The sequence below is a fragment of the Gallinula chloropus genome (assembly GCF_964237585.1).
Source record: "Gallinula chloropus genome assembly, chromosome: 6".
Classification (NCBI taxonomy): domain Eukaryota; kingdom Metazoa; phylum Chordata; class Aves; order Gruiformes; family Rallidae; genus Gallinula; species Gallinula chloropus.
In genome coordinates, this window is record NC_140091.1 from 32,711,758 (window position 1) to 32,736,930 (window position 25,173).

A 25,173-nucleotide genomic window follows, 5' to 3' on the forward strand; every position below is an offset into this window, starting at 1 on the left:
GCAATGCAATGGAGAGAGAAAGAACTGACATGGATGAAAGGCACTAATTGTGCTAATGAAACTTTTTAGTGTTGCCTACTGATGAGGCAAGCTTTGGAAAGCTGCTGCTTCTTTGAATTGGATAAAGCATAGAAATTCAATATCTGTTCTTTAGTTGTAATGTAACCTTCCCAAGCAATTTCTGATCTTAGTTCTCATAAACCAGTAACATCCTAGTAAGCAATTTCACTGCAGCAGATAATGCTTGAAGGACTTGCATAAGAGAGAACCAGATGCACGTAAACATCCTGCATGTGAGGGTTGTGTCAGTCATCCAGGCAGTGCAGAAATGAGCCACCTCCCCCTTTGTTCTGCACCTGCTGGTACTGAACACAACTGCTGTAGCCAATAAGATGCAGTAGGTGCTGTTTCTCCTGCTTTTCATAACGCCTGGTTCACTTATAAGAAAGACATCAGCACACAAGAAGGCAGGAAACAGATGTTAAGGACAGCAGGATCCAAGGGAGGTATAATCAGAGGAAACTAATCCATGTATGATTTTTTTCTGGAATTGTCTTGAAGTCTGAAAAGGTTTCCAGAATTTTTGCTCTTCTCTCTGATGCAATTATTTTTCTAGTTCTGACCATGAGAAATAAAGGGAGAAAGATTTTCCTGGCATCCAGTGAACACACTGTCACTCACCTCTCCTGCTGGCTCTCCTAAAAGAAGGGATGACATCACGTCTTTTGTTATCTGTTGGGTATGGACATGAAGTTGAACTTCCCTTTCTCTGTGGGATATGTTTATTAGGCTTAGGGATATTTTTAGGTAGTGGAAGTCTTTTCTAAGAACTTATATAGTATAACTATCTTAATTGGTTTATAAACTTTATTACTCTGTATTTCTTTAAAACACCCACACTGGTGATATCTTCTTGAAAACTGAAAAGATTATGTAGAAGTATCTATTCATTTCTTGAAGCCAGTAAGGCACAGTCACCGGTGCAGGATTACATTTCTGTGTATCAATAGCAACGAAAATCTCCTTCCAAGATTTTGTTCTCTCTTTGGGAAGATTATATGACAGAAGCTGCTCTGTGTCCCCATTTTCATTACCCTTGTTTCTGGAGTTGCTACTTGCACCATCATTGTAAGGAAGTTGATATACTAAGTAGAGAGTGCATGATGAAAACCGGTGTGGATGACATCCAATTTTTAGTGTCATACATGGGTTTTTAGACCTATTAGTTTGCCATGTAACCAACACCAAGGTCAGCTGGGACAAATCTGATATTGTTCCCATTTCTGTGAGTTGACTTTTCTTTTTCTCTTTTTTCCTAACTGAAATTTTAAATTTTCCTAATGGAATTAAACGCTGGACATTAGGATACCTAATAAGCTAAATAATTTGCTTAAATCCAATTTGGATACTGTCCTAGTTACTGTAGCAGCAGTATTCAGCATGCTGGATATTGGCATCACTGAATGCAGAAAAGGTTAATGCCATAAAAATTATGTGTCCTAAGATGGTTTTATCTTTTTAGCAACTGCCCACTCCACTGCCCAAAGGTTAATTTTTGTGGCAGCTTAGTGAGAAATTCTGCAGCCCTTACGGTCTGTACTTAGATCTCCTACTGATTGTAACTTCTCTAAATTAACAGAATTCTTATGGGAGGGAAAGACCAAACACCAATAATATTTTCTCATCTCTCTATTTCTGAGGTAGTTGTACTTCATACTTGGAGCTTCACCGTGCAGCAATCAGTTCAAAGCAGGTGAGCCTTATGCTTCTGAGTACGATACTCCCTGGCAATGTGAAGCGTGTAAAAACTGCACGATGCTTTGAGGCCAAAAGAGTGAAGTCACTAGGCAGTCATAACAGAAAAGAGATACTGATCTTCGTTCTAGCAGGTATCAGTCAATCCTCTCCTGAAATTAATCTTGAAGATATTTTATATTCCTTGACCTGTCCCATTATATGACCTTCTTACCCTTTTACCACCTTCCAGGCCTACAAAAAGCCAGGTTACTTGTGTGTAATCAATCTCTCTTTCTATTGTCCTGCTGTCATGCCAGTGTATTGGCTGTCTCCATGAGCTGTTGAGCTGCTACCTTTTAATCCTTTTGCTCTGGCAGGAGCCTACAGAATCTCCCACTTCCTGCCTTTTCCCCCAAGAAACCTGTAATTTCAACTTCTGATGTGCTTACCAACTTTGTAAATGTATCCTTGCACAAATCTTTCTCTCCCAACTTTTCCTTCTTTAATAAGATTTCCCACAGGATCACTTGCCACTTCTTTCTTTTAGTGCAGTCGGTTGTCTGGAGTTAAGCTGGTTAGCTGGATGAAGAAGACATTGAGTGAATAAGGATTTGCAGAAGCAGTGATCAAAGTAAAGAGCTGTGTATGAACTAAGCAAGCAAATATTTTGTTACATAATAATTTGACAGTGTCCCCTATTATATCAGCGATACTCATATTCTAATCTAATCAGTTTCTTACCTTTTAGCCCAACAATTTGTTAAACACAGCACATTTTTAAATGAGAAGCAGTCTGAAGGAAGTTCATTTAGAAAAGAGCTTGAAAGCTTTGGTTATTAATACTTCATGGTACCAATGATAGCAACTTACCACAAAGGATCTTCAAAATATAGTTTATTTATTATTTTACTATTACTCTGTCTCTTTACATTTCCACTTTAGTTCTGGAATATCACTTCTCAAAATATCACTTCTCAAAGCAGCAAAGGCTGTTGCTACTCCAACATAGAGGAAATATGATTTTATTTTTAAATACGAATTACAATAATTGCAGTGAATCACCATTAGAATGAACTGTAATTATTAAGACTAGAGGCCTCAAATCTATGGATTAGAGTAAATCAGAAGTCATTCACAGAACCAGAGGAAAAAAAAAGGTTTGAGGGGACTCCTGGCAGTTCTGTAATCCACTGATATGTTCAGAGTAGGGCTGACTTCAATTTTAGGTGAGGTTCCTCAGAGCCTTGTCAGTGCAGTTTTTAATCTCTCCAAGAATAGTAGAATAGTGTCTGAATAGTGATGGATGGAAATGGATGCTTCCTGAAATTATTGTTTTGTAGGAATCCAGTTATTTGGAGAGATGCACTTACTAACTTAAGTGTGAGCAGACCTAATGCCTTAAACAAAGGATGTCAGTTTAGTCCTGCTCTGGACTTAGCTTTGTAGTCAGAAGGAGTAGTGCAGGGGGTGTTCTGCGGAAGGTGGGGACATCTGTCCTGCAGAAGGCATGAATAATGGAGCTTTGTGAAACAAACCAGTGTAGGAAACTCCTGTGATGTGTGTCCTCACTGGCTTTGGTGATGGTGTCACTCACAGCAGCATCACAGAGCTGTACAAATGCTTTGTGGCTTTGTAGCTGACTGCTCTTTGTCATTGGGCCTTAAGTTTTTCCCTGTCTTGAGTGCTCTGTCTTTGATGCATGCTCATGAACAAGATACAGCAAAAGGGCTCTCCTGTAGGTCTGTGGATCACAAGTGCTGAGAGTTACACCAGGGTGCAGAACAGCTGGGTTCTGGGTGATGAGTATTACAAATTGGACTTGAAGTACTTTTAATATATAAAATTTTCAAAGTAATCTAAGAAAAGAAACGACTGTATCTACCTGGTAGTGATGAGCAGTGTCTGTACTTCTGTTTGGGAAGTTCTGTCAGTTGGGGTTTTTTTCCTTTTCCTTTTTCTCCACTGAACCACTGGCTAAAGGTATCCAGTGCTCTTTCTATGCATTTCATCTTAGTTTTATGAAGAAATGGATAATATCCAACCTGGGAATGGGATTTCAGGTGTAATGCTAATGAGAAGTGTCTGGTATAATTTGTAAGAACATAAGTAGTTCCACTGCACAAGTGTGTGTGAGCTTATCCAGCAGAAACTGGAACAGAGGATGTATTGGACTCCTGCCAGGATGAGCTGCATACATTAAACAATAACCAGAGCTGGATAATTTATAATATTAGCCTATTTGTCTTTCCCTTTTGAGAGCAAGTTAGTAAGTGGGTTAATTTAAACTTATGTACAGACTTGTGCTTGAAAGTATCTTTGGAGATACTTACCTTACCTGTTCATGATACAATTGCTAAGAGCCAAAGCTGGTTATGGGAAGGATAACTCTGCAGGTTTTACTAGGCAGCTGCTCCTGAATTGAGAAATCCTGTCTTGGAAGGAAGTCACTGCAATTCCATGCAGAGTCCCATGCCAACATGGAGGTTTTATACTGACTGTAGAATCTTGAGGGGTGGGCAAACATTTACTTTAAGCACATACCCTTAAAGGCTGTACAGAATATTTGCTGATAAATTGTATTAATTAGTCTCACCATTCATAATTAAAAAGGTTCAAAAGAGAAGGCAAATTGCAGCACAGCAAACTGCCATATTCAAATGAGTGAAATTAATTCAGTAATATGTAAAGGGAGTTTTAGGTCTGGTCTGCAAAACCTTCAGGCATTGTACAAATGTCTGCACTAATTTTGGATGATGTACAAAATAGTCTGAACAGCTGCAAACAGTGTACTGCACAGAGCAGGTCTGTGTGGTTTGGTTAGGGGTTTTTTTTGCTGCTTGACTACTGCACCATGAATAGGCTGCTGCTCTGCTTATGTCAGCTACTGGTCAGTAATCTGCTGTATCAGCACTCCAAGCTGTTGCTGATTACCTTGGAAAGGGGTTTTCTTTCATCAGAAAAAATTGTAAGTATGAGGACATTCTGGGTGAATGAAATGAGGAAACTTATTCCGAAATCCTGAGGTTACTCATATGATCTTTATCAAATCAATTGTGCCAAAGATTGCCAAGTTTACAGTCAGTTTCTATAATGTTGCAGTTACCAAAACCTGTCTACCAGTGAAGACAACTCCATAGCTGCAGTGATTTTCTAAGTGGTAGGCTTCTTCCTAAGTTTATCTTAGGTCAGATTAAATAATCATTATTTGAGCTTTCAAATATCAGTGTTTCATTTCATTTCACATTGACAAAGTTGTGTTCTGTAGATTTTCATTTCGACAGTATGGTGGTAGCTGTGCTAATACAGGCTTTAGTTCTCAAATGCCTTGGGCACATGGTGTCCTCTGGAATCCCAAATTTCTGTTCTAACCTGTGAAGGACTTGCATGCAATAATACTTCTCATTAATTTGAAGATAGCAAGCAGTTTTAAGATTAATTATCTTATTGGTGTAAACACTGACTGGGCAACTAGTGTGCTGTGACTGCTACTCATTATATCAAACTCAATCATTTTACTGTTGCCTTGTCCTCCTCCTCATTTGTTTCAGCTCCATCTGCTCGCTCTCTCATATATTTGCACTGGTTTGGATGAGGTGCCCAAGCTTCCCGGGGCAAAATGTTGTCTTCTATGGAAATAGGGTCTAGCTTTACATAATACTGCAATACAAATGTAATATTAATGCTTATGCTGCTGCTAATTTGACTTTTTTCTCCATGTGTGACTCTTGAAAAGTATAATTCCTATTTTGGAGCTAGTTTAGCTACATGAAAGTTAAGAGTAAAATTGATCACGTCTCACTAGAGCCCTTTAAAGGAAGGGTGCTAGTCTTAGCTAGTCATCAAAGCTTGTTTCATTATTGTTGCAAGTGGTATGATCAGAGGCTGGTATTTCTGAAGATGGAATGAATGACACTTTCAGAGGATGAGTCATGCTGCCCGAATGTAGTAGAGCTTAGTCACCTACTGGAGTTGTCTCTCTCTCTCTGAACCACACACTAAGACTGTATGAAAAGCTTAGATTTGGTGCCTAACTTATTTGAATCACAGTGCAAGTGTTCTGGACAAGCCCCCATTTCTGATTCTGTGTTTCAACTGCTAGAAAATTATTTTCCTTTTGCATTATGATGGTCTTACAAGCACAAATTTTAGCAGTAGGTGCCCCAGGCTTTAGGACTCAAATCCCTGCTGAATAAAGCATATATATCATTAAACAATGAAAATGTCCTTTTAGCTATCTCTTAACAATATCTGTTATTAAATAGAGAGGAAAAGACTACTGTATATTAGCAGAGTAAAGCTTACATCAACTAACCAAGTGTTATACAGTGTTCTTCTAAAGTTTGTATGTAAGTAAATCTCTATCCTCCTGTTTGTCAAAGTAGGGGCTTTTCCTAATTTTCTCACTAGATAAAGCCAGGAGGTCTCTAAAGATTTTAGCTCATTCTGTCTCTTTCCTGCTGCTGTGCCATCAATGCAGATGCAATATTCCCTTCAGAAAGGGCTTGTTTAGTTGGAGCTGTAACAGGGAAACAGCCAAAGGGTTGCAGCTGCTGTCACTCTGATAAAGCATGAAAGAGGTAAACAGAAAGGTAAAAACAGTGGGATGATTTGATATCAATTCTTATTTTTCTTCCCATTGAGAAGGCTTTGTTGGGTTGGCTTTGTTTCTTTACTGCCTTCTGCCATAGCAATGTTTTATAAATAGAAAATACTGTAAACAGTGGTGATGTTAAACACATGAAAGGTTAGTGATTTTAGTTTGGAATTGGAAATATCTTCCTGTAATGAAGGTTGTGATTTCAATATATCTCAAAACAGTGCAGCTAAGGTTTCTCTTTTTCTGTCCTTCTCTACATTATGTCTCTTGAGCCGATATTTCACTTAAAATTAGGTAGCAAATGAGAAGAACAAGATATATCTATCAGGGGAAGTCCTGGTTTGAGATTAGTGGCACTATTCCCAAGAAAGGTAGATTGAAAAACAGTCTGTCTGTCACCCGAGTTTCAACTGACAATTTCATCAATAGCCTTCTGAAACAAAAACTGTTGGTTCTGTGCTCTTCTCTGCCTTTTCGCTGTCATTGCCTATCACATATAAACCAGCAGGGAATACTGTGATTGCAGAATATATTTAGCTGGCTACATTAGTCACTGGGGATTGTGTTCTTGGGATTCTATTTGTTTGATTCAATACATGTTTGCATATTCAGCTCTGCAGCCAATAAACATCATGTTCATGATAATAAAAAGTGTAACTCTGATTTCACTCGATCAGCTAACTGCATGTTCATGAAGGCAAACCACTGGTGTGCAGACTGTCCTTACAAAGTATGTCTGCAACAATGGGACTTTGTTTATGAGCATTAAAAGAAACCAATATTTGGTATTACTGTCTTTTTTGCTTTTGTAATATTCTGAGCATCTCACAGAGTTTATATCTGCCTTCCCTATGCATTCCTAAGCATTTCTACCCTTCCTTATTATGCCACATAGTAGTCTATATATGGCAACAGTCAGCTTCTATGAAGACAACAGTAGCAAGCATCAGATGCATGTGGCTTTTGACTGGTGCAAATCAGACAGAAGCTCATCCAGATTTTCACTTTCCAGCTGCAGGACTTGTTCTAAGGAAAAAAAAAAAATCTTCAAAACTAGAGAAGAGGAAGAAGGGCCTGAGAAAGGATGACAGTGACAGGGCAAGCCTTACCTGTATAAAGATAAATACACAGTTCATCATTATTTTCAGAAACAGACATAAGTTTACAGAACTTTCAAAGAAAAAAAATTGAAATTTTTATATATTTTCTGCTTTAAAGCTTTTTGGCATCTGGTCACCTCTCCAGTTGAGCTCCTTGCTGTTCAATAAGATGACTCACCTACTTTTCTCACCTAATGATCTTTACTCTAAAATCTGGAGGTTGAAGAAAGAGAATAATTAATTCCCTTAACTCCACAGTGAATCATAAAATTGATAATAATCAATTTGCCTATGTAGCACCATTTTTTGAATAAAAAACAGAGCCTGATATTTTAATGGTTTAGGTTTTTTTCATCAGTGACCTGAGTTGACTCAGATCACAGTCTGAGCTGCCTCTGAGTTAACTACCAATGAAGAAGACTTTAAAACTCCTCTTTGACTTAAATCCTGTGGGTAACACTATTGAACGGCAAGCCCACCTGTAGTATCTGAAGCATGGGCACTAGACTGGGCCAAAGAGTACAAGTGAAAATTGCATCTAACAGATTTATTCTGGCCCATTGCACACCATGTTTTTAACTGATTAGAACCTAGGTATTAAAGCCTAAATCGTGTCCCTGTTGTAGAGTGAAAGAAAGGCATAAAGACAAACTCTCTTCATTGTAATGCCTGTTAGTAATTCCTTTAATGGCTTCATTTAATGGCAACCAATATATCCTTGCTAACATTTGAGTACCAACAGAAAAGACTGGGCACTCAGGCTACAGATGTATTCCTGTGGCACCAGAAGCGTTACTATATTAGTTTAGCCTTAATGAGAGGAGGCCAAGGGCATTTCTTAGTATTGTTTACATCTACCTTGTGGTGACATATATGAAGGGAGTCAGATTCTTCTGTCCAGGTTCCTAGTGACAGGAGAGGCAACAGGTCCAGAGTAGAACACAGAAAATTCTGCCTCACTAGAAGGAAAAAATGTTTCACGTGTCAGTGGTTAGACGCTGGCACGGGCTGTCTGGAGTGGCTGTGGAATCTCCATCCTTTCAGATACTTGACAGTTGACTGGACTGAGCGGCCCGATCTAAAGGGACCAGTGTTGAGCAGTGGTTGGGCTTGGTGCTCTATGAGGATTCCTTCCAAAATCTATAATCCAAAATCCTTCAGAGATTTTGATGGTACCTTTAATTTTTTAGCTTTTTTTTTATATATAAAATCAGGACTTTGTCTCTCATCTAATTCCTAAGTGCAGTAGCTCTGTTGGTGTATCCATAAATAAAAGTTGACCTGTAATGGCAAAACACAGGAGTGTTATTGGCTGGTTGTTGGGGAAAGGTTGATTTCCCCCCAGTGCCAAGTTTTGAAAGCAACGTGCCACCACTGTTTCTTGGGGGCATCAACTCAAGTGGAGCTGAAGAGATGGGCCTAGTGCTCACTGCAGTCCTGCTGCTGCCTCTGCATCAGGCCTTATGTCCTCACACTGGGGGTATTTGTATCCAATCTCCAGGACGAAAGTAAGACTTTTAAGCGTATGGTAGTGGCTATTGGGCTGTGCCCAAGAAACGGGGAGAATAAAGTCTGTGTTAGGCAGAACTCGCCACAAGATGTCTCATGTCTCACTGCACGCTTTTCCCGAGGGGAGGGAGCTATCCAGCTAGGTCTGGTGAGCGCAGTGCGAACGACACGATTCGGATTCTTCTGCAGAGCATGTTAAGAACACATAAACATAGACTGGATGTGGAATCCAGGCATGGAGAGTGTGCTCTTCAGAGGGTGATTAAAAACAAATGCACGGAGACCAACATCTCCGAATGTCTCCGGGAAGGGGAAGCAAAAGAGCTGTGGAAGCCACATCACACCGCCAGCAGAATGAGTGCGCCTTGTAACACACGCTCAGTTGCTGCTTCTGAAGCCTTTACCAAGCAAGCCTAGTGGCACCTTTAAGGCTGAAGCATGCCTTTAAGGACGATTTCCCAGCCATGTAGCAGTTGGTGTGTGGAGGAAATACCTTTAAGTAACTTTCCATCTTTCTATCTGTTGGCTTTGGGAGTCCTGAGGAGATCCACAGGTGGATCTGCACAGGCACCGGGCACAGTGCTCTGTGCATATGTGCTAAGTATGGCTGTTTCATTGGAACTCTCTTGTGTTTGTGCATGTGTGACATCTCCCAGCACTGGAGCAGACTCTCACCCTCCAGTTCCTTGGGCAAGGACAGGTTTGGGCCCCGCCACCCACTTCCTTTAGGTGAATGAAAGCTGTAACCGGTAATTGCTTTAATAGCCATTCGCACGCAGAAGAGTCGGCACCTCCACGCTGAGGCCTGTGCCCCCAGCAAATAGCAGGGGATCCGTGTGCCTGGCCGGGCGGGTCGGAGCTGTGGATGCCCTGGACACGCGGTGCCGGGGCGGGCCGGGGCGGCGGGCGGCTCCGGGAGCCCCCCGCCCGAGCGCGTGTGTCGGTGTAGAGCGGGACCCGCCGTACTCCTGCCCCGCAGGATGTGGGAGGAGCTGCGGAGCGTCCCCTTACTAGTCACGGCCGCGGGATCGTGCCGCGGGAGCCGTCCCGGGGTCGGGGAACTTTCCGATTTATCTTGGCAGCTGGTGCGGGACCACCTCCTCTCCGCCCGGGCCGGGGTCCGGCGCGGCGGCCGCTCCTGGGGCGGGGCGGGGCGGGGCGAAGCCGCCCTCAGCCGCCCTCTCCCGCCGCCGCGCTCCGCCCGCCCGCCCGCTGCACGAGCCGGCAGCCGCGCTGGAGCAGGTGCTGGAGCGGCGGGCCGGGCCCCCGCCTGCCCTGCCCGTGCTCCTCGCCCCGCGGGCCTGACCGCGCCGCTGGCCGCCGAGCCGCCGCCGCCTCCTCCTCCCGTGGTGGATGCCACCGGGGAGCGGGCGGAGCGCGCCGCCGGGGAACGGGGCTGCCGCGGCCGCTGGAGCCCACGTACATGCGAGTGGCCTCTCCGCTCACCAGCATGCTTTACTTCCAGATGGTGATCATGGCAGGGACCGTGATGCTGGCTTATTATTTCGAGTACACGGACACCTTCGCGGTCAACGTGCAAGGCTTCTTCTGCTACGAGGGCGCCTACCGAAAGCCCTACCCGGGCCCGGAGGACCGCAGCGCCGTGCCCCCGGTGCTTCTCTACTCGCTGACCGCTGGCGTGCCCGTACTGGTGGTAAGCAGGGGCCGGCCGCGTCCCCGCTCCGGCGACTTGTAGGGCCGAAGCCGCGGGCCCCGACCGGAGCGCCGCCGGCGGGGTGGCTGCTGCGGGGTGGGCCCGGCGGGCGGGGACCCTCCGTGCCCCGGGCGCGGCGGGGCTGCAGCCCGGCCCCGCGGGCCTCGGCGGACGGCGCTGCCCGGCCCGGCCCCAGCCGCTGCCCGCCCCGCGCCTCTGAAGTTTATTTTTAGCAGCGATTTATGTAACTGCCGGTGCCGGTGTCGCCAGCCCCCTTCGGCTCCCGCTGGTAAAAAGCATCTCTCTTTCTTGAAATGCGTGTGAGCTGCAGGTAGATGGGCTACCTGAGGGAAACGTGCTTGTTAGCAGCCACAGTAATAAATAGAAAATCCCTCTTGTCAGTTTATTTTTTGAAAATAAACCAATATGTGTGAGGAAGAGGGAACACTCCTGCGTGATTAGTTGTCTCTCTGTGTCACAGTCACTGATATGTATGCAAACTAAACCCGTGTGTCTCTAATTGAATGTGATCTTCTGTCAGTCAGGTTTAAATAGATGTATCCAAAATGAGATTTATTTCATTGCTTTTCTTTGGGTTTTTTTTTTTCCAGAAAACAGCTACGAGGGAAGAGCAGTGAGATGTCTTCCCTTCAAGTTGTAGAATGTGCAATTGGTGTTGTCAGATAACAGGGGCATAATCATCATTTACTAACCTCTGACCATACTGTGGAGCTAAGTCTGAGAGGCAGTGAGATTGGAGTATTTACCGTGGGGGTGGGTTCTGTAGGGACTCACCAGGTGCACGCGTGGCTACGCATATAGGAACTCCTTGTGAGGAATTTTAGTCAGCTGTAAGCATTAGAATAAAAAAATTGCAATGAGAAGAGGCTTCTTAAGATAGTAATTAGTTTCACAGATTAATTCCCTTTCAGAAAGATATGAAAAAAGCCCCAAAACCAAACTGTGAGAAGGGAGAGCTTGCATCAGGGTGACACTGTGGTTATCCCAGACACAATTCCCTTCTGCACTGTAGCACCATGAGGTCTCAGATGGTATCCAACATAAACCTTATGGTCCAGCTCAGCCTTAGTATTTAATACTTTGTTCTTCTTTTCCTAGGGATTGAACTGCATCATTTGGCAAAGCATGTCACTTGCCTTTGGGTTTGTTTTCCTTCTATTTTAACATTGATTAGTTGACTGCTGTATTTACCAGCTTACTTGCTCGTTCTCTTGAACCCCCAAATGTCATTGAGATTTTCAAGTTGAAGCTTTTTTGTTGGTGTTTGCATATAGTGATTGTTACGCTTTTAATTCTGTTTATTTTATTTGGCTCAGGAAGTTAAAAAGATTGCCAGATATTCATGTCAAGCATCTCCGTTCCCTAACGTGTGTCAGCAAAAGGGATCGGTAGTTTCTGTTCATTTCCTGGTGCCAGATGATTGCATCAGAGAAATCGCCATGACATTTTGGGTTGGCAGTCTTGTAATTGGCTGTGCTAAAAAGCTAATAATAGAATTTAATGATATTTAACAGTGCTTCCTCTGCCAGTCACAAGTCTTGGGCAAATGACATGCATTGGGAGGTCAGGGCATGGAAAACCCCATTGTAGATGTCTGTGTTGATTGGTGTATGGGTTTTTTTTTTTGCTGGTGGCTGTTGTTTTGGGGTTTTTTTATTTTTTATTGTATTAAATGAAGAATTCATCTCCTGGGAATGTCAATCTCAGGACTTCAGCAACATAAACATTATTGTTAACATTATTTAATAAGGCAACACGTTTCAGGCTTCAGACTGAATTGTGTTCTGATTCTCCATGGGCAATTCTCCTGGACTTGGTGTTTACCTGGGACAGCTTTTGCTGAGTTATGCAGGGTACAGACTTTGCAATTACTTATTTCTTTCACTGAAGGAATTGGTGAAGGTAATATTTCTTCACCAAGGCACCTTGTATCCTTTTAGAAGTAGCTGAACTTCTTCGCAAGATTTCAGAGATTAGATCTTTTCTATTTCATATTTTTCTTGTCTATGAAATTTTGAACATAGATGTTTTGTGTAATTCTTTTTTTTTCTAGAAATGAAATAAAGTGTATTGTGTAACAAAACCATACCTCTGCCTGTAAAGATACCAAGGTAGATCAATGAAGGAAAAGCATTTCTGTGAATGAACTTTTATTTTCTCTTTTTTTAATCACTGTTGCTGCAGAATATAGTTTATTAAATACCTTTTTTTTTTTTCTTTTCTTTGGGCTATGGCATTAATGCTGTTTCTGGAGTTTTGAGATAGAACAACAAATAGTCTTTACCTTAGTGTTCAGGATAACTGCTTTTTGGGGTTTTTTTTGAGGGATGGAGCTTGTTGTAGTGAAACCATAGAGTGCCTCACGGTAACCCAAGTTCTTTTATGTGACTCAATGGCTTCATTGCATTGAGTTCTAATGAAGTTGCTCTAAAATCAGTGAATAAATGAGTTTTTCAAGTAACTTTCTGCTATTAAAAAACCTGGAAAAGTAGTGTAGCAGAGGATGGGCCTGTGAGTGCTGTTAGTCCTGGAAACTTTCAGGTTAGTCTTTAAAATGCTGCTTCCTAATAATACCTTCCTGCAGCCCTAGTGCATCATCATTCCATGCTTTTGGTCCTGGGTCTTCTGCTCCCCCATCCTGTCTGCCCCACACCATCCAAGGTCGGATGCAGCTGGCTGTTGGGTCACAGGAGGGAAATGGAGTCGTGGTGTAGAAGCAGAGACTGCTTGCTGCTGTATGGTTTGACTGTATAGTGTGGGAAAGGGAAATGGGAACTGTAAGAAGGGGGTTCTGTGCTCTGCACTTGTGATTTGGATTGTAGATCTGATGGTCTTTCATCAAGTATTTACAAAGTATTAACCAAGAACTTGGTCAGGCAGTTGGGCTAGATGATTGCTGTGGGCCCCTTCCAATGGAGCTATCCTGTGCTATGGTATCTCCTGGGATATGTAGCGGCTAGTGGGAAGTCAAGTTGTTGTGCTATTAAACACTGAAAAGTTACTGTCCACAAATAGACTTATCTACTTAAGTCCCTGCTGGAACAGGTTGCCCAGAGAAGCTGTGGCTGTCCACTCCCTGGCAGTGTCCAAGGCCAGGTTGGATGGGGTTTTGGGAAACCTGGTGTCCCTGCCCATGACAGGGGATTGGGACTAGATGGGTTTTGAGGACCCTTCCAACCCAAACTATGACAGGATTGATAGGTATAACAGAAATTGTGGGTTCCAACAACCATTCTGTAGGATGAGAAGAGCTTTCTCTTTTCCCTTTTTCCAGTTGGTTTCCATCTTTTACACAGGTTCCATGCAATGAAGCAGGATAAGTGACAGCACTGTTTTCCAGTCTCTAAAGTGTGTTTGTACTGTTCCTTAGCTGTTAAATCTGTGGTTTAAGTTCTTCCACTGGAGAATTTTGAGGGCCCAAACATTTGGGTTGGTTTGTTTTATTTTTTTTTAAGCAAGGCTGAAAACTGCAGCTTAACATATAACAAAAAATGGTTTATTCCAACATCAGGCTGACATTTATGGAAGGTCTCCTGAATCATATCTTTAAGTAAATAATGCCTTGAGGGAGTAGGTAATGTGTTTCCATCAGGTGTATTGGGCAGCCTAACAGTAAAATCTTTTACCAAATGTAGATGGGGTTGAAATTGCAATCAAAAGAGTGTAGAAGCCCTAGGTATGAAATTCTGTGGTGGGAGAATGAGACTCCCACAGAGGTAGTGCTGCTGTGTGCTCCCTTCCTCCTGTTTGTCTTTGTGACTCGAGGTTGAAGGAGTGTTGCTGGCTCTGTGTTTCTGCCCTTGCACTGTTTGTGGTGCTGATATCCCAAATCTCTGATATACTGAGGAATTTCCATACTCCTTTTTCTTTTTAATTTTTATCTCTTAAGTCAAACGTGAAGGTGACAAGAAACACACTCTTGATATTCAAGTCTGTAAGAAGCAAAGGAGTGCTAGTTGAGAGCTCAGTGCTATTTAAGCCATTTCCCAAAGTGCCAGTTCTTGCTCAGTGGGCTGGTTGCTTTTTTAGACTTGTTATGACACATGTAGCTTGGGAAATATACGTCAGTCTAATCCTTTAGCTTCCAGTAGAAGTGATTTGTAGAACTGTGAGGCTAGTGTCTCATGTTTTCAGAATCTATTGAGTGATCAGGTCTGCATTACTTCTTTCTTAATAAATTTGACCTCTTCAAAATACCATTAGCTGTGCTCAAGGATTCTTTAATGAATCCACATGCTAATATGGATTACTTAAAATGGCAAAACTGTTTAAGCAATAATTGGTGTAAAACTCAGTGTACTGGACCCAGGATGTACATTGACTGTTGTATAAAAGCCAGGAGGAGGTAATGACACACTTTCATTAAGATGTGCAAACAGTTTTATTATGCAAATGTTGTTTGTTTTTACTTCAAAGTAACAAGTGGATGATTACACTACTTATTCATAAAATATACACTGTTCTATTTGCTTAGATGAATTCCTAGCATATTCATATTTTCTCTGTAAACCAATTAAAGACTAATTTGTTTTAGCATAATCCTCTTAATACCATAATTGAAAAAATATTTGCCATTCAGTCATGAAAGATTGTTTTCTTTTTTTAAGTAGGCTGTCTGAATCTTTAAATTGGTACATCTTAAATGAGGAATGGATGTAAAAAATCAGGCATTAGCTTTATTTAGTAACTTTATCCTTTTTGATCACCTGAGGAAGGAGTTTTGAAACCTGGCAAAAAACTGTGATGTGAGAGATGCAACATCTTTGTTCATGTATGGAATTTACTGTACCTTGATGCTTTAAGGAGAACGTAGATAATTCTGTGAAAAATAAGAGAATCTGTTTTTTGAAAGATCGGCACAGATTTCATGTGTGTCTTTTAGTGTCTCTGCTGATCTCTCAGGAGTTCCAAGTCTGAGCAGTTCAAGAGTAGTTGAAGGATGTGCAGAGACCTGAAGGTGATGCACTGCTTGTTTCCAACACGTAGCTCTAGCTGATGTGATTAGGCATGCTCCTATCTCACTCTTCCTTTCTGAACCTGCTAGTCCCTGTTTTCCTTCTGGCACCAATGATTCCATATGCTGTGGCATCAGGGACTCTTCGGATTTTGTCAGGCTGAACTTTCAAAGTGGTCTTGTCAGGGTAGCTTTTATTAATAGAGATTCTACTCTGAATGTAACTTAGTGCTACACGTGAAGAAGGGTGCTGGTTTGTGATCCATTTCTGGGATATCAAAATATTCTGTTACCTGTTTGCTGTAACTTGTGGGAAAACACAATTAACAATTTAGAATTTAAGTTCTGAAAAAGAAGTGTTTCTGGAACTGGCCACTGTGAATTTGCTGTGCCAGGAGTATGTAGATTTACTTCACACCTGAGAATTGTAAATGCTGTTAATCCCTGACCTTAGATAGAAGGAAGCACGACTCTTTCAAATGGTTGTTCCCTCTTAGGCTGATTATTTTCCTGGTCGTACCAAGTCGCTTTAGTTTCTGTGGGCACCTCGGTACTGGTAGAAAAACTGAAGCATGGGGCAGGTTTGAACAGTTTTCTCCTGCTCTGTTACTTGAAGTAGAAGTGGCTTCTAGGCATCCTGAAGGAGACTAAACTGTTTCATCACTTTGTTGAGAAAGCAATTAAGGAAACATGATAAATATTGACAGCAGCTCTGTGTATCAGGGCTCAAACTTCCAAGAATATGTGGTGAGGTGTTCCAGTGTTCATTTTCATCTTTATCTGGAGCAAGTTAGAGGAACCAGTCACCCAGCAAAGTGTCCTGGGACTCTTTTTGGGAGCAGCAAGCTTTTTTGGTGTGTGGGTAGCTGCAGTATTTGAACATGTCCCAATGCTGGATTTGAAATGACAATGGTAATGCAATAGGAGATGACAATTGTGCAGCCAGACTCGTATGAATTGGGTAGACTAAATTTATCCTCTGAAATCAGATAGAAATCATTTTACTTGTATGAGAAACACTTTAGCTTCTTGATATGTGACCTATTTCGGTAATCCTGGAGTATCTTTGATTAGCTAAAGCTTATTTATGTGTCCTTTTCTTGTTGGCACGTTTGACAGCTACTACGACCTTACATGAAAAAGGAATTGTCAGAGTACTTTGTTTACTCTGTGATCATGTTGTGCTTGAAGGGCCCCTGTGGTTGCTGTCTTCATCATTTCAACCCTTGTGCGCAGCTGCATCTTTTTTCCTTGATAGTTTTTGTCTTCCCTTCTCACATTTGGGTGTGGGGAGAGAAAAAAAGACATGCAAAGCTTTTGTGGGGTTTTTTTGTTATTTTATTAATGTGCAAATGCTGGGCACTTCAGAAAGCCACTTCTCAGGAGATGTTAAAGCTAAGGGACAATTTATATCATTCCCTTTCTTTGGGAAGGGATAATTTCAGCCAACTTTACTTAAGAATAAAAATAAATCCCACTGTTAAGGTCTGCAGTAACTTTGTGTACCAGATGTCAGTATTGGCCTGTTGGGACGTGTAGCAAGACCAACACATGGTTTGATATTGTGATGCTGGTTTTATCCCAGCATAAACCCACTAATCCAACAGAGCTGTAACCAAGAGAAACAATAAAAGATTCAGAACCACTGTGGGCTTTCTTGGGAATTCTTCTCTGTCTGTCTGTCTTCCTCTTGTGCTGCCATGGCTTAGCCTGTGGAAGTTATGTTTGTACTTCCAATTGAATGTATAATTTCTGCTGTGCTTGCTATGCATGCTGTTTACAAACACTAACAACACTGAGGCCATATGCTTCATCCCTTGATGGGCTCTCTGGAAGTAAAGTGGCAAGCAGATGTGAAGAAGGCGGACAGGGTTCTGTTTGCAACAGCTGAATGCCTGCTTGTCCTATAAATGATGCACTTATGTTTAAGTGAGAAATTGTTAATCCAACTGATCCTGCACGATTAGGGAATTTGTATGCCTTGTTGGTAATCTAAAGTAGTAGGCTTGAGGTAATAATCAGTTTCTCACCACACAATTCTTGCTCGTTGTACATCATGCAGGATTGAGGAGAGGGGTGTCCATATGATACACAATAAATGACAGAGTAGAATTGTAAGTAGATTTAGCTGTGTTTTTCAGCCTTAAAAGCAGCATGATGTGTAAAAAGCTTTACAATGCTCTTGCAGCATCTCTGAGATGCATTAAAATGAGTGATGCCCCAGCTTTTATCATAAATGGTTCTTATTTAGCTGATGTCTAGATTGCAAATAAAAAGCCTAGCTAAGGTGGGTGTACCACATCTGCAGTACTTGGAAAACCTTTGCGTGTGACGTGCTGTTTTAAGCAGGAATATCCATTGTGAACATACTAGTCCTTACTATTCGTGCATGGAACGGTGGACATGGCATTGGAGGAGGAATAGGAAAGCAAAAGTTGAGTTATAGCACTTGCTACCTCTGATCAGCAACCTGGCTTTGGTGAAATAATTTCTGTTCACCTGTAGGTGGGGAAAATTTTTTTCCAATGTAAAGCACTAAGAAATCAGCAGAAAAAAAATGCTCTAATATTAATATTTTCATCTACTATTAATCTAATGAATTGTTCAGTACTGCTTCGGGGTTGAATCTCAATCCTGGATGCCATTCCCTGGGCTATGAGGCATCATAAACCACCCCCTTTGGTTATACTGAGTGAAAACTCAGTTGGCTGTGGATTCCACTTCTGGACAACATATGCTTTAACCTGTAACTTTGCATGTATTCTATAAATGTCTCATAACTATCTGCTGTATAATTATTATGCATTATGTTTGTATGAAAATTTCAATTACCTTATATGTTTATGAATGTGCAATTAATTATAAATGCAATATAGCTATGTTTTAAGGGACTTCTTCCTTACAGATAGTAGTATTCCTTCTCTGCAGATACTGTTTCTTGCCCCTCATGCACGTAGGGTTAAGTTGTATGTTGTAAAGGCAGTCTTACCTAAACTAGAGGTTTTATGTTTTCTAAATAATAACATTAATCCCTGCAACTATCAAGGACAGAAGTTGAGACAACAGTACCCTGCTGTTCTGATGGTTTGGGGTTTTTTTTGTTTTTCCACATACAATTTTGAAGCAACCATTGTTTTAGCCTGGTTGGGTTTCATGCTGCCTGTAAAAGGGATTTGAGTCATACATATTTTTCTTTGTCATTCAAACTCTGAATAATATTATGAGGAATTTCTTTGGTCAGTTTGTAGTTGGCCTCTTTGTAAATCAAGTATTAAATGTTTGGGATTAGTAAGTGCAACTCAGCTTCCCATTTTGAGTAGTAGTAGGGATTTCTGTGACCTGTCCATATCAATTTATGGCTCAGACATGACTGAATTAATTCTGCTTAAAGATTTGTTAATCATGGGTCAGCTGAGCTGCAGTAACCAACCATGTGCAACTTGCAGCCTGTGGGGAGCACAAGGTGAAGTACTTAAGCCTGACCTGCTTTAATTAAGACTTAGACCAATATATGTTAAACTGAGAGGAGATTTACGTTAAGTATTAGTAAGAAATTCTTCCCTGTGGGGGTGGTGAGGCACTGGCACAGGCTGCCTAGAGAAGCTGTGGCTGCTCCTTCCCTGATAGTGCTCAAGGCCAGGTTGGATGGGGCTTGGGGCAACCTGGGCTCGAGGAGAGTGTCCCTGCCCCATGGCAGGGGTTTGGAACTAGATGGGCTTTGAGGTCCCTTCCAACCTAAACCAAGTCAGGGATTCTATGTTACCTTTCTGGATTTTACAGAGTGGGTGCAGAGACTGTCCATAACATGGCTTTGTTGACAAATGGGGACTAATATGGTCAGACTGCTCCTGGCTGATGTCTGAAGTCTGACCTCCCCGTTCGCTGAAGTGCAGGGAGTGGACATGCCTGAGTTTCTGTGCATACTTCAATAGAAGCTTGATCATATTTACTTAGGTTGAGCTGGTTGTCCAGACCCTCTCCACTGCTCACCCCTTCTTATGGGGGCGGCACTTGGACCTGTTGGACCTGTTGAGGGAGCTGGTGGAAGTGATTGCAGAGCCGCTCTCCATCATGTTCGACAGGTCTTGGAGAAGAGGAGAAGTGCCTGAGGACTGGAGGACAGACAATGTCACTCCATCTTTAAAAAGGGTAAGAAGGAGGATCCCAGCAACTATAGGCCAGTCAGCCTCACCTCTGTCCCTGGAAAGGTGATGGAACAGCTTGTTCTGGGTACCATCACCAAGCAATTGGAAGAGAAGAAGGTCATGAGGAGGAGTCAGCGTGGATTCACCAAGGGGAGATTGTGCTTGACCAATCTCATAGGCTTCTATGATCTCATGACAGGCTGGGTGGATGGGGGGAGAGCAGCGGATGTCATCTACCTTGACTTCAGCAGGGCCTTTGATACTGTCTCCCATGACATCCTGATAGCAAAGCTGAGAGAGCAGGGGATAGAGGAGTGGGCAGTGAGGTGGGTTGAGAACTGGCTGTCGGACCGAGCTCAGAGGGTTATGATCAGTGTAACAGAGTCTGACAGGAGACCTGTGACTAGTGGTGTTCCCCAGGGCTCGGTGTTGGGTCCAGTCCTGTTTAATATCTTCATTGACAACCTTGATGAGGGAACAGCATCCACCCTCAGCCAGTACCCGATGATACAAAGCTGGGAGGGGTGGCTGACACGCAGGACACTGCGCTGCCATCCAGAGAGACCTGGGCAGGCTGGAGAGCTGGGCAGGGAGAAACCAGATGAGGTTCAATAAAAGCAAGAGTAGAGTCTGGCACCTGGGAAGGAATAACCACATGTATCAGTACAGGCTGGGGGATGACCTGCTGGAGAAGAGCTCAGTGGAGAAGGACCTGGGGTTCCTGGTAGATGACAGGTTGGCCATGAGCCAGCAGTGTGCCCTGGTGGCTCAGAGAGCCAGTGGGATCCTGGGGTGCATCCGGAGGAGTATAGCCAGCAGGTCAAAGGAGGTGATCCTCCCCCTCTACTCTGCCCTGGTCAGGCCCCATCTGGAGTGTTGTGTCCAGTTCTGGGCTCCCTGGTATAAAAAATACAGGGATCTCCTGGAGAGAGTCCAGAGGAGGCTGCAAAGATGATTAAGGGGCCTGGGGCATCTCCCCTGTGAGGAAAGGCTGAGTGAGCTGAGGCTGTTCAGCCTGGAGAAAAGAAGACTGAGGGGAGACCTTATTGATGTTTATAAATATCTTAAGTATGGGATGCAGGGGGAATTATCCAGCCCCTTTTCAGTGGTCTGTGGGGACAGGACAAGGGGCAATGGCTGCAAGTTGGAGCACAGGAAGTTCCACACCAACATGGGGAAGAACTTTTCCCCAGTGAGGGTGACAGAGCCCTTGGGACAGGCTGCCCAGGGAGGTGGTGGGGTCTCCTTCTCTGGAGATATTCAAGACCCCTCTGGACGCCCATCTGTGCAATATGAGCTGGGGAGCTGCTTTGGCAAGGGGGGTGGACCTGATGATCTCCTGAGGTCCCTTCCAACCCCTGTGATTCTATTCTGTAATAACTTGGTCAATGCCATGAGCCAGGCTTGAGCCTCCTGCCATTGTGCATTCAGACTGCTTGGACATGAGTGTGAGAACGGTCTGAGGTAGGAATCAGCAGCTTGTGCTGCAGGCCACCAGCATGCTGATGTGATTGGTGGTGAGGACAGTCCAGCTGCTGTGATGATTGCTTTTGTCCTCTTTGCCAAGTGCTTGTGCTTGACTGAAATCAGTGCTTCAGTCAGTCCTGGGGACTCTAGAGCATTTAGCAAAGGCACATAAGGTTTGTAGGCAGACTGATCCTGGGGTATGTAAATAGTTTGTGGACATCTGCAGCTGGCTTAATGAATGTATGGAGCTAGCTTGTGAGCTCTGTGAAGCTTTGCCTTGATAAGGGGATCTTACCACCCAAGCAGGATGTATGTTTAGCCTTTACTGTTGAGCTGTCAAGTGGTAATTGTGAAACTAGGCTTCTCTGTAAAGTGCTAGGAGATTTGTACAAGAAAAGAATTACACAAGAGCTAGTACAATCGCTAATTAGTTATCTTGGTATTGGGGTTTAATCAATTGCTTCAGTGCTACTTGAAATAGCAAGGCTTTCCTGAGATGGAATAGTGTATATGAGTGTGTGGGGCTGATAGGACTGTGCCATGGGACTGCATTCATTCTAAGAGTTGGTATTGCAGTTTTCCTCAGTATTTCTTTTGCCTTATTAATTGATTGTGATTGCTGTGTGATTAGAAGGAAATCCTAAAGCAGAGACTATTTATTTCATAAACTCGATCTATTTATACGTGTGAGTGTCTCTGCACAACCTGCTGCCAGGAAATAGTCATGTTTACGTGGTTGATTTGTATCACTAGTTCAGTTCACCTGTGTGTTCAACCTGAAATGCCAATGGCAAAAACAAGTAATGCCTGAAAGAATTCCCAGCATACATTGCAGAGTGTGTGAACGCACCTTTCAACAGAGCATATGTTGAACTCCTCTTTCTAGTAAAAACTTAAACTGCTCAAACAACAAGAGATTACATCCAACACCAACAACACAGTATGTGTTTATATATGTACATAAGAATGATGTATTTTTTCCTAATATCCCCTTGTCTACATAGAGGAGACCAAGTGCCATCTCTGACAGGCTTCCTTGAAGACAGACACTGTCAAAGCTTGACAAGATCTCATTCTTTTAAATACACTCATTCATCCTTAAAATACTTCTTTTACCACTTGAGTTTTATTTTAAGGTAATTGGATAAAGCCAGCAACATGTTTACTATTAATTTACAGTTCTGTGACAGTAGGTGATCCTGCAGGTAACCATTATGGTCTGTCTTGTGAGTGGAGGGAGGTAGTCACATATTGAAGGGCAGTAGCTGGGCTTACTTTGGCCTTTAGACTTCCCGATTGGTTTTCAGAATACCACTGCATGCCTAAAAGAGCTGTTTTTATGCTCTGCTGTCTTCACAGCAAAGCATACAATCTCCCCTCTGTCTTGCAGGCATTTCCTGTACTAGGAAATTTTTGCTAAAATTTCCCAGTCTTGCTGCTCCTGTGTCAGCTCATTGGCTGCTGTGCTAATGAGGGCACTTGGGACTTCCTCTTAATTCAAGCACTGCATTGTGTAAACTCCTAAACAGGGTCAGACAACATAGTGTTGCCAGCTGCACATCTGCAGCCATCTGGATTTGTGGCAGGAGCAGTAAAATAGGCATTGTGTGGCGAAGTTGAAAGAGTGACAAGAGTGCTGCAAATCATATTTGCAGAAAACCATAAAGTAAATGCCCCCTATTTGATCAGCAGTATATACAGATTCATTATTGAAATGGTCTTTCTATATGTTTCAAATAAAGACAAGTGGGATGTGCTGCTGCTGTGTGAATGAAGCTTGCTGCCTGACTTGCCACCCTTGCATTGCTAGGAGAAGAGAGGGGTAAATATTAAACCTTCTGATGCTCATAAATGGTTCTCTGCTCTCTATGCCCTTCATTAAGATTTTGTTGCTAATAAACATCACTTCAGTATATTAATTCATTGAAATACTGTTCTTAAGGAGAAACACTTTGAAATTGCAGCTTTCCACTCTGAAGAGAGTCGGGAATGGTCACACATTGCTCTGTATCTGGGCAGGTCTGCAAGTAAAAAGGACTTCTGATCTCTCTTTTTTTCCCCTGATCCTTTCTCACTGACCAGCATCTCTAGTGACCATTCCAGAAATAACATCACCCATCTGCCTGAAGTTAGTGAAGCTTCACAAGTTAGCTTTGGTAGAGCCACTGTTTCATTCCTTTTAACTGTGTCACTGAAGCGTCAATATAAGTTGCAGTCTCTGCTTTTATTTGGTCCTTGTTTCCTGGCTCTCACAGGCACTAGATACATGGATTAATACTGTCAGGGTTTGCTACTCAGTAACTGTTTTACTACTGGTTTTATGCTGAACATACACATTCCACATAAGTATCCCCAATGTGAGACAGCTCAGAATAGACCAGTAGCTCTAGATCAGATGGTTCCTATGCAATGGCTTTTAAACTTTATTTAACTAACTTTTAATGACACCTGGATCCTTTGCAGTTATGCTCAGTGTGAAGAATGAAAAGTATTATATAAGAATGACTTTAAGGTAACGTGCTCAGCAGTAGGCATTAGAGTTTTAACTTTCTTCTGATTTATCTGACCCGTTAAACCATTTCCCCCAAATATTTGGTACTACTGCCCTTTAAAAGTGGCTTGGCCTCCTACTTATCTTCTTGGGGTGGCACTCATAGCTACAATCCATTTCCTCCCTCTGACTCAAGTGTTGCTCTTGAGTTTTCACAACTAACCCATTGAATTTATGGGATGTTAACTTTGATTTCAAATGGGAAAAGATAACAGCCTTAATGTGTTTGTTGGTTTGCAATTATATTATAGCCTGAGATAATTGTAAAGGAAGAGGTACTTATGCAGAGGCTATAAAAATAGGAGTGGAGTTAGTTAGGTGCTTCCAAAGACAGCTCTCTTGCTGTGAAAATTTTTAATAAAAACCTGCAGAATTTTCTTATTGAGCTGTCTGCTTAAATTTATCATTTTGAATCAGATACTAATTGACAGCAACAGGCATAAGTAAAAAACAGTTACGTGTGTGTATTTTGCAGACCCTCATATTTTACCACAAATATCCAGAAAACAACATTTTTTTCTGGAATCTTATGGGTATTAATCATCTATACAGCCTGTTTTTCTCCTAGTTCCATTAAAATGCAGGGTACTTGTAGTGGTGCAGTGTTTGGTCCTTCAGTTTCAGTTGTTTGATGATAGCATTTCAGTGCAAGTGGCTTTCCTTGAACTGATCTCGGGAATAATGCATCTGCAAAATGTGTCTGGCCTTGAGTAGAAGTGAGATAGAAGTAAGAGAGTGTGAAAAGCAGGAAATTCAGATATTCTCCTTCCTCTAAGCCTCTGAGAACAATTGGCTCCAGTCATATACTGACAGTAAAACCACTACTTTGTGACCAGAATCCTTAAGAGATGCCTTTTATATTTTATTCAAACAGGGATGAAAGACCATTTATGTTGAACTTTGCAATTGAATGTTCATCCTGGGTGGAAAAGTGCAGTTGTGTAGATCACCTAAGGTTCCAAGCATAAAGTGATGTCGCTGTTGGGAATGATTGTTGGTGTTGGTGTCACAAGCATTGGGATTGTGCTCCTCAAGGAATAGTGTTTTCAGCTTGCACAGAAGGGTTAAGAAACCAATCTCCCTCACCAGACAGAACAAAGTACTGTTCTCTTGGATGGGCAAGAAACAAAAGGATTTAGCACTGCCAGGCCATAAGGAACCACTGTCTTTTTCACATCAATCACTTAAGTCCCTTAGAAGACTTCCTTGATACAGCTGAGAGCAGAGCTGAACAGGCTGCATGGAGTTTGCCTTCTCTCTAATAGGGAAGATAAACAGTAAGGCTTTGAACACTTTGCTTTTCCTTCACTGATACTGTGGTATTTTAGAAGTTGAAGCTAAGCACTTGAAAAAAGAAGAAATTAGATGCAAAGTTCTTTTCCAGAATCCCTAATGGAATAATTTTGTGTAACAACAAACTTTTCCAACTGTCACTCGG

General features: G+C 42.4%; 1 protein-coding gene across 1 annotated transcript in view; it reads left to right on the forward strand.

Annotated features, from left to right (window-relative positions):
* Positions 1 to 10,366: 10,366 nt before the first annotated feature.
* The window catches only part of PLPPR5 (phospholipid phosphatase related 5), a gene marked incomplete at both ends in the record, with an annotated part of 44,184 nt that continues 29,377 nt past the window's right edge, over positions 10,367 to 25,173 (forward strand). The window contains one exon of the mRNA XM_084266001.1: positions 10,367 to 10,597. Coding sequence (XP_084122127.1) covers positions 10,367 to 10,597 — 231 coding nt within the window. The remainder of the gene's footprint in view (positions 10,598 to 25,173) is intronic.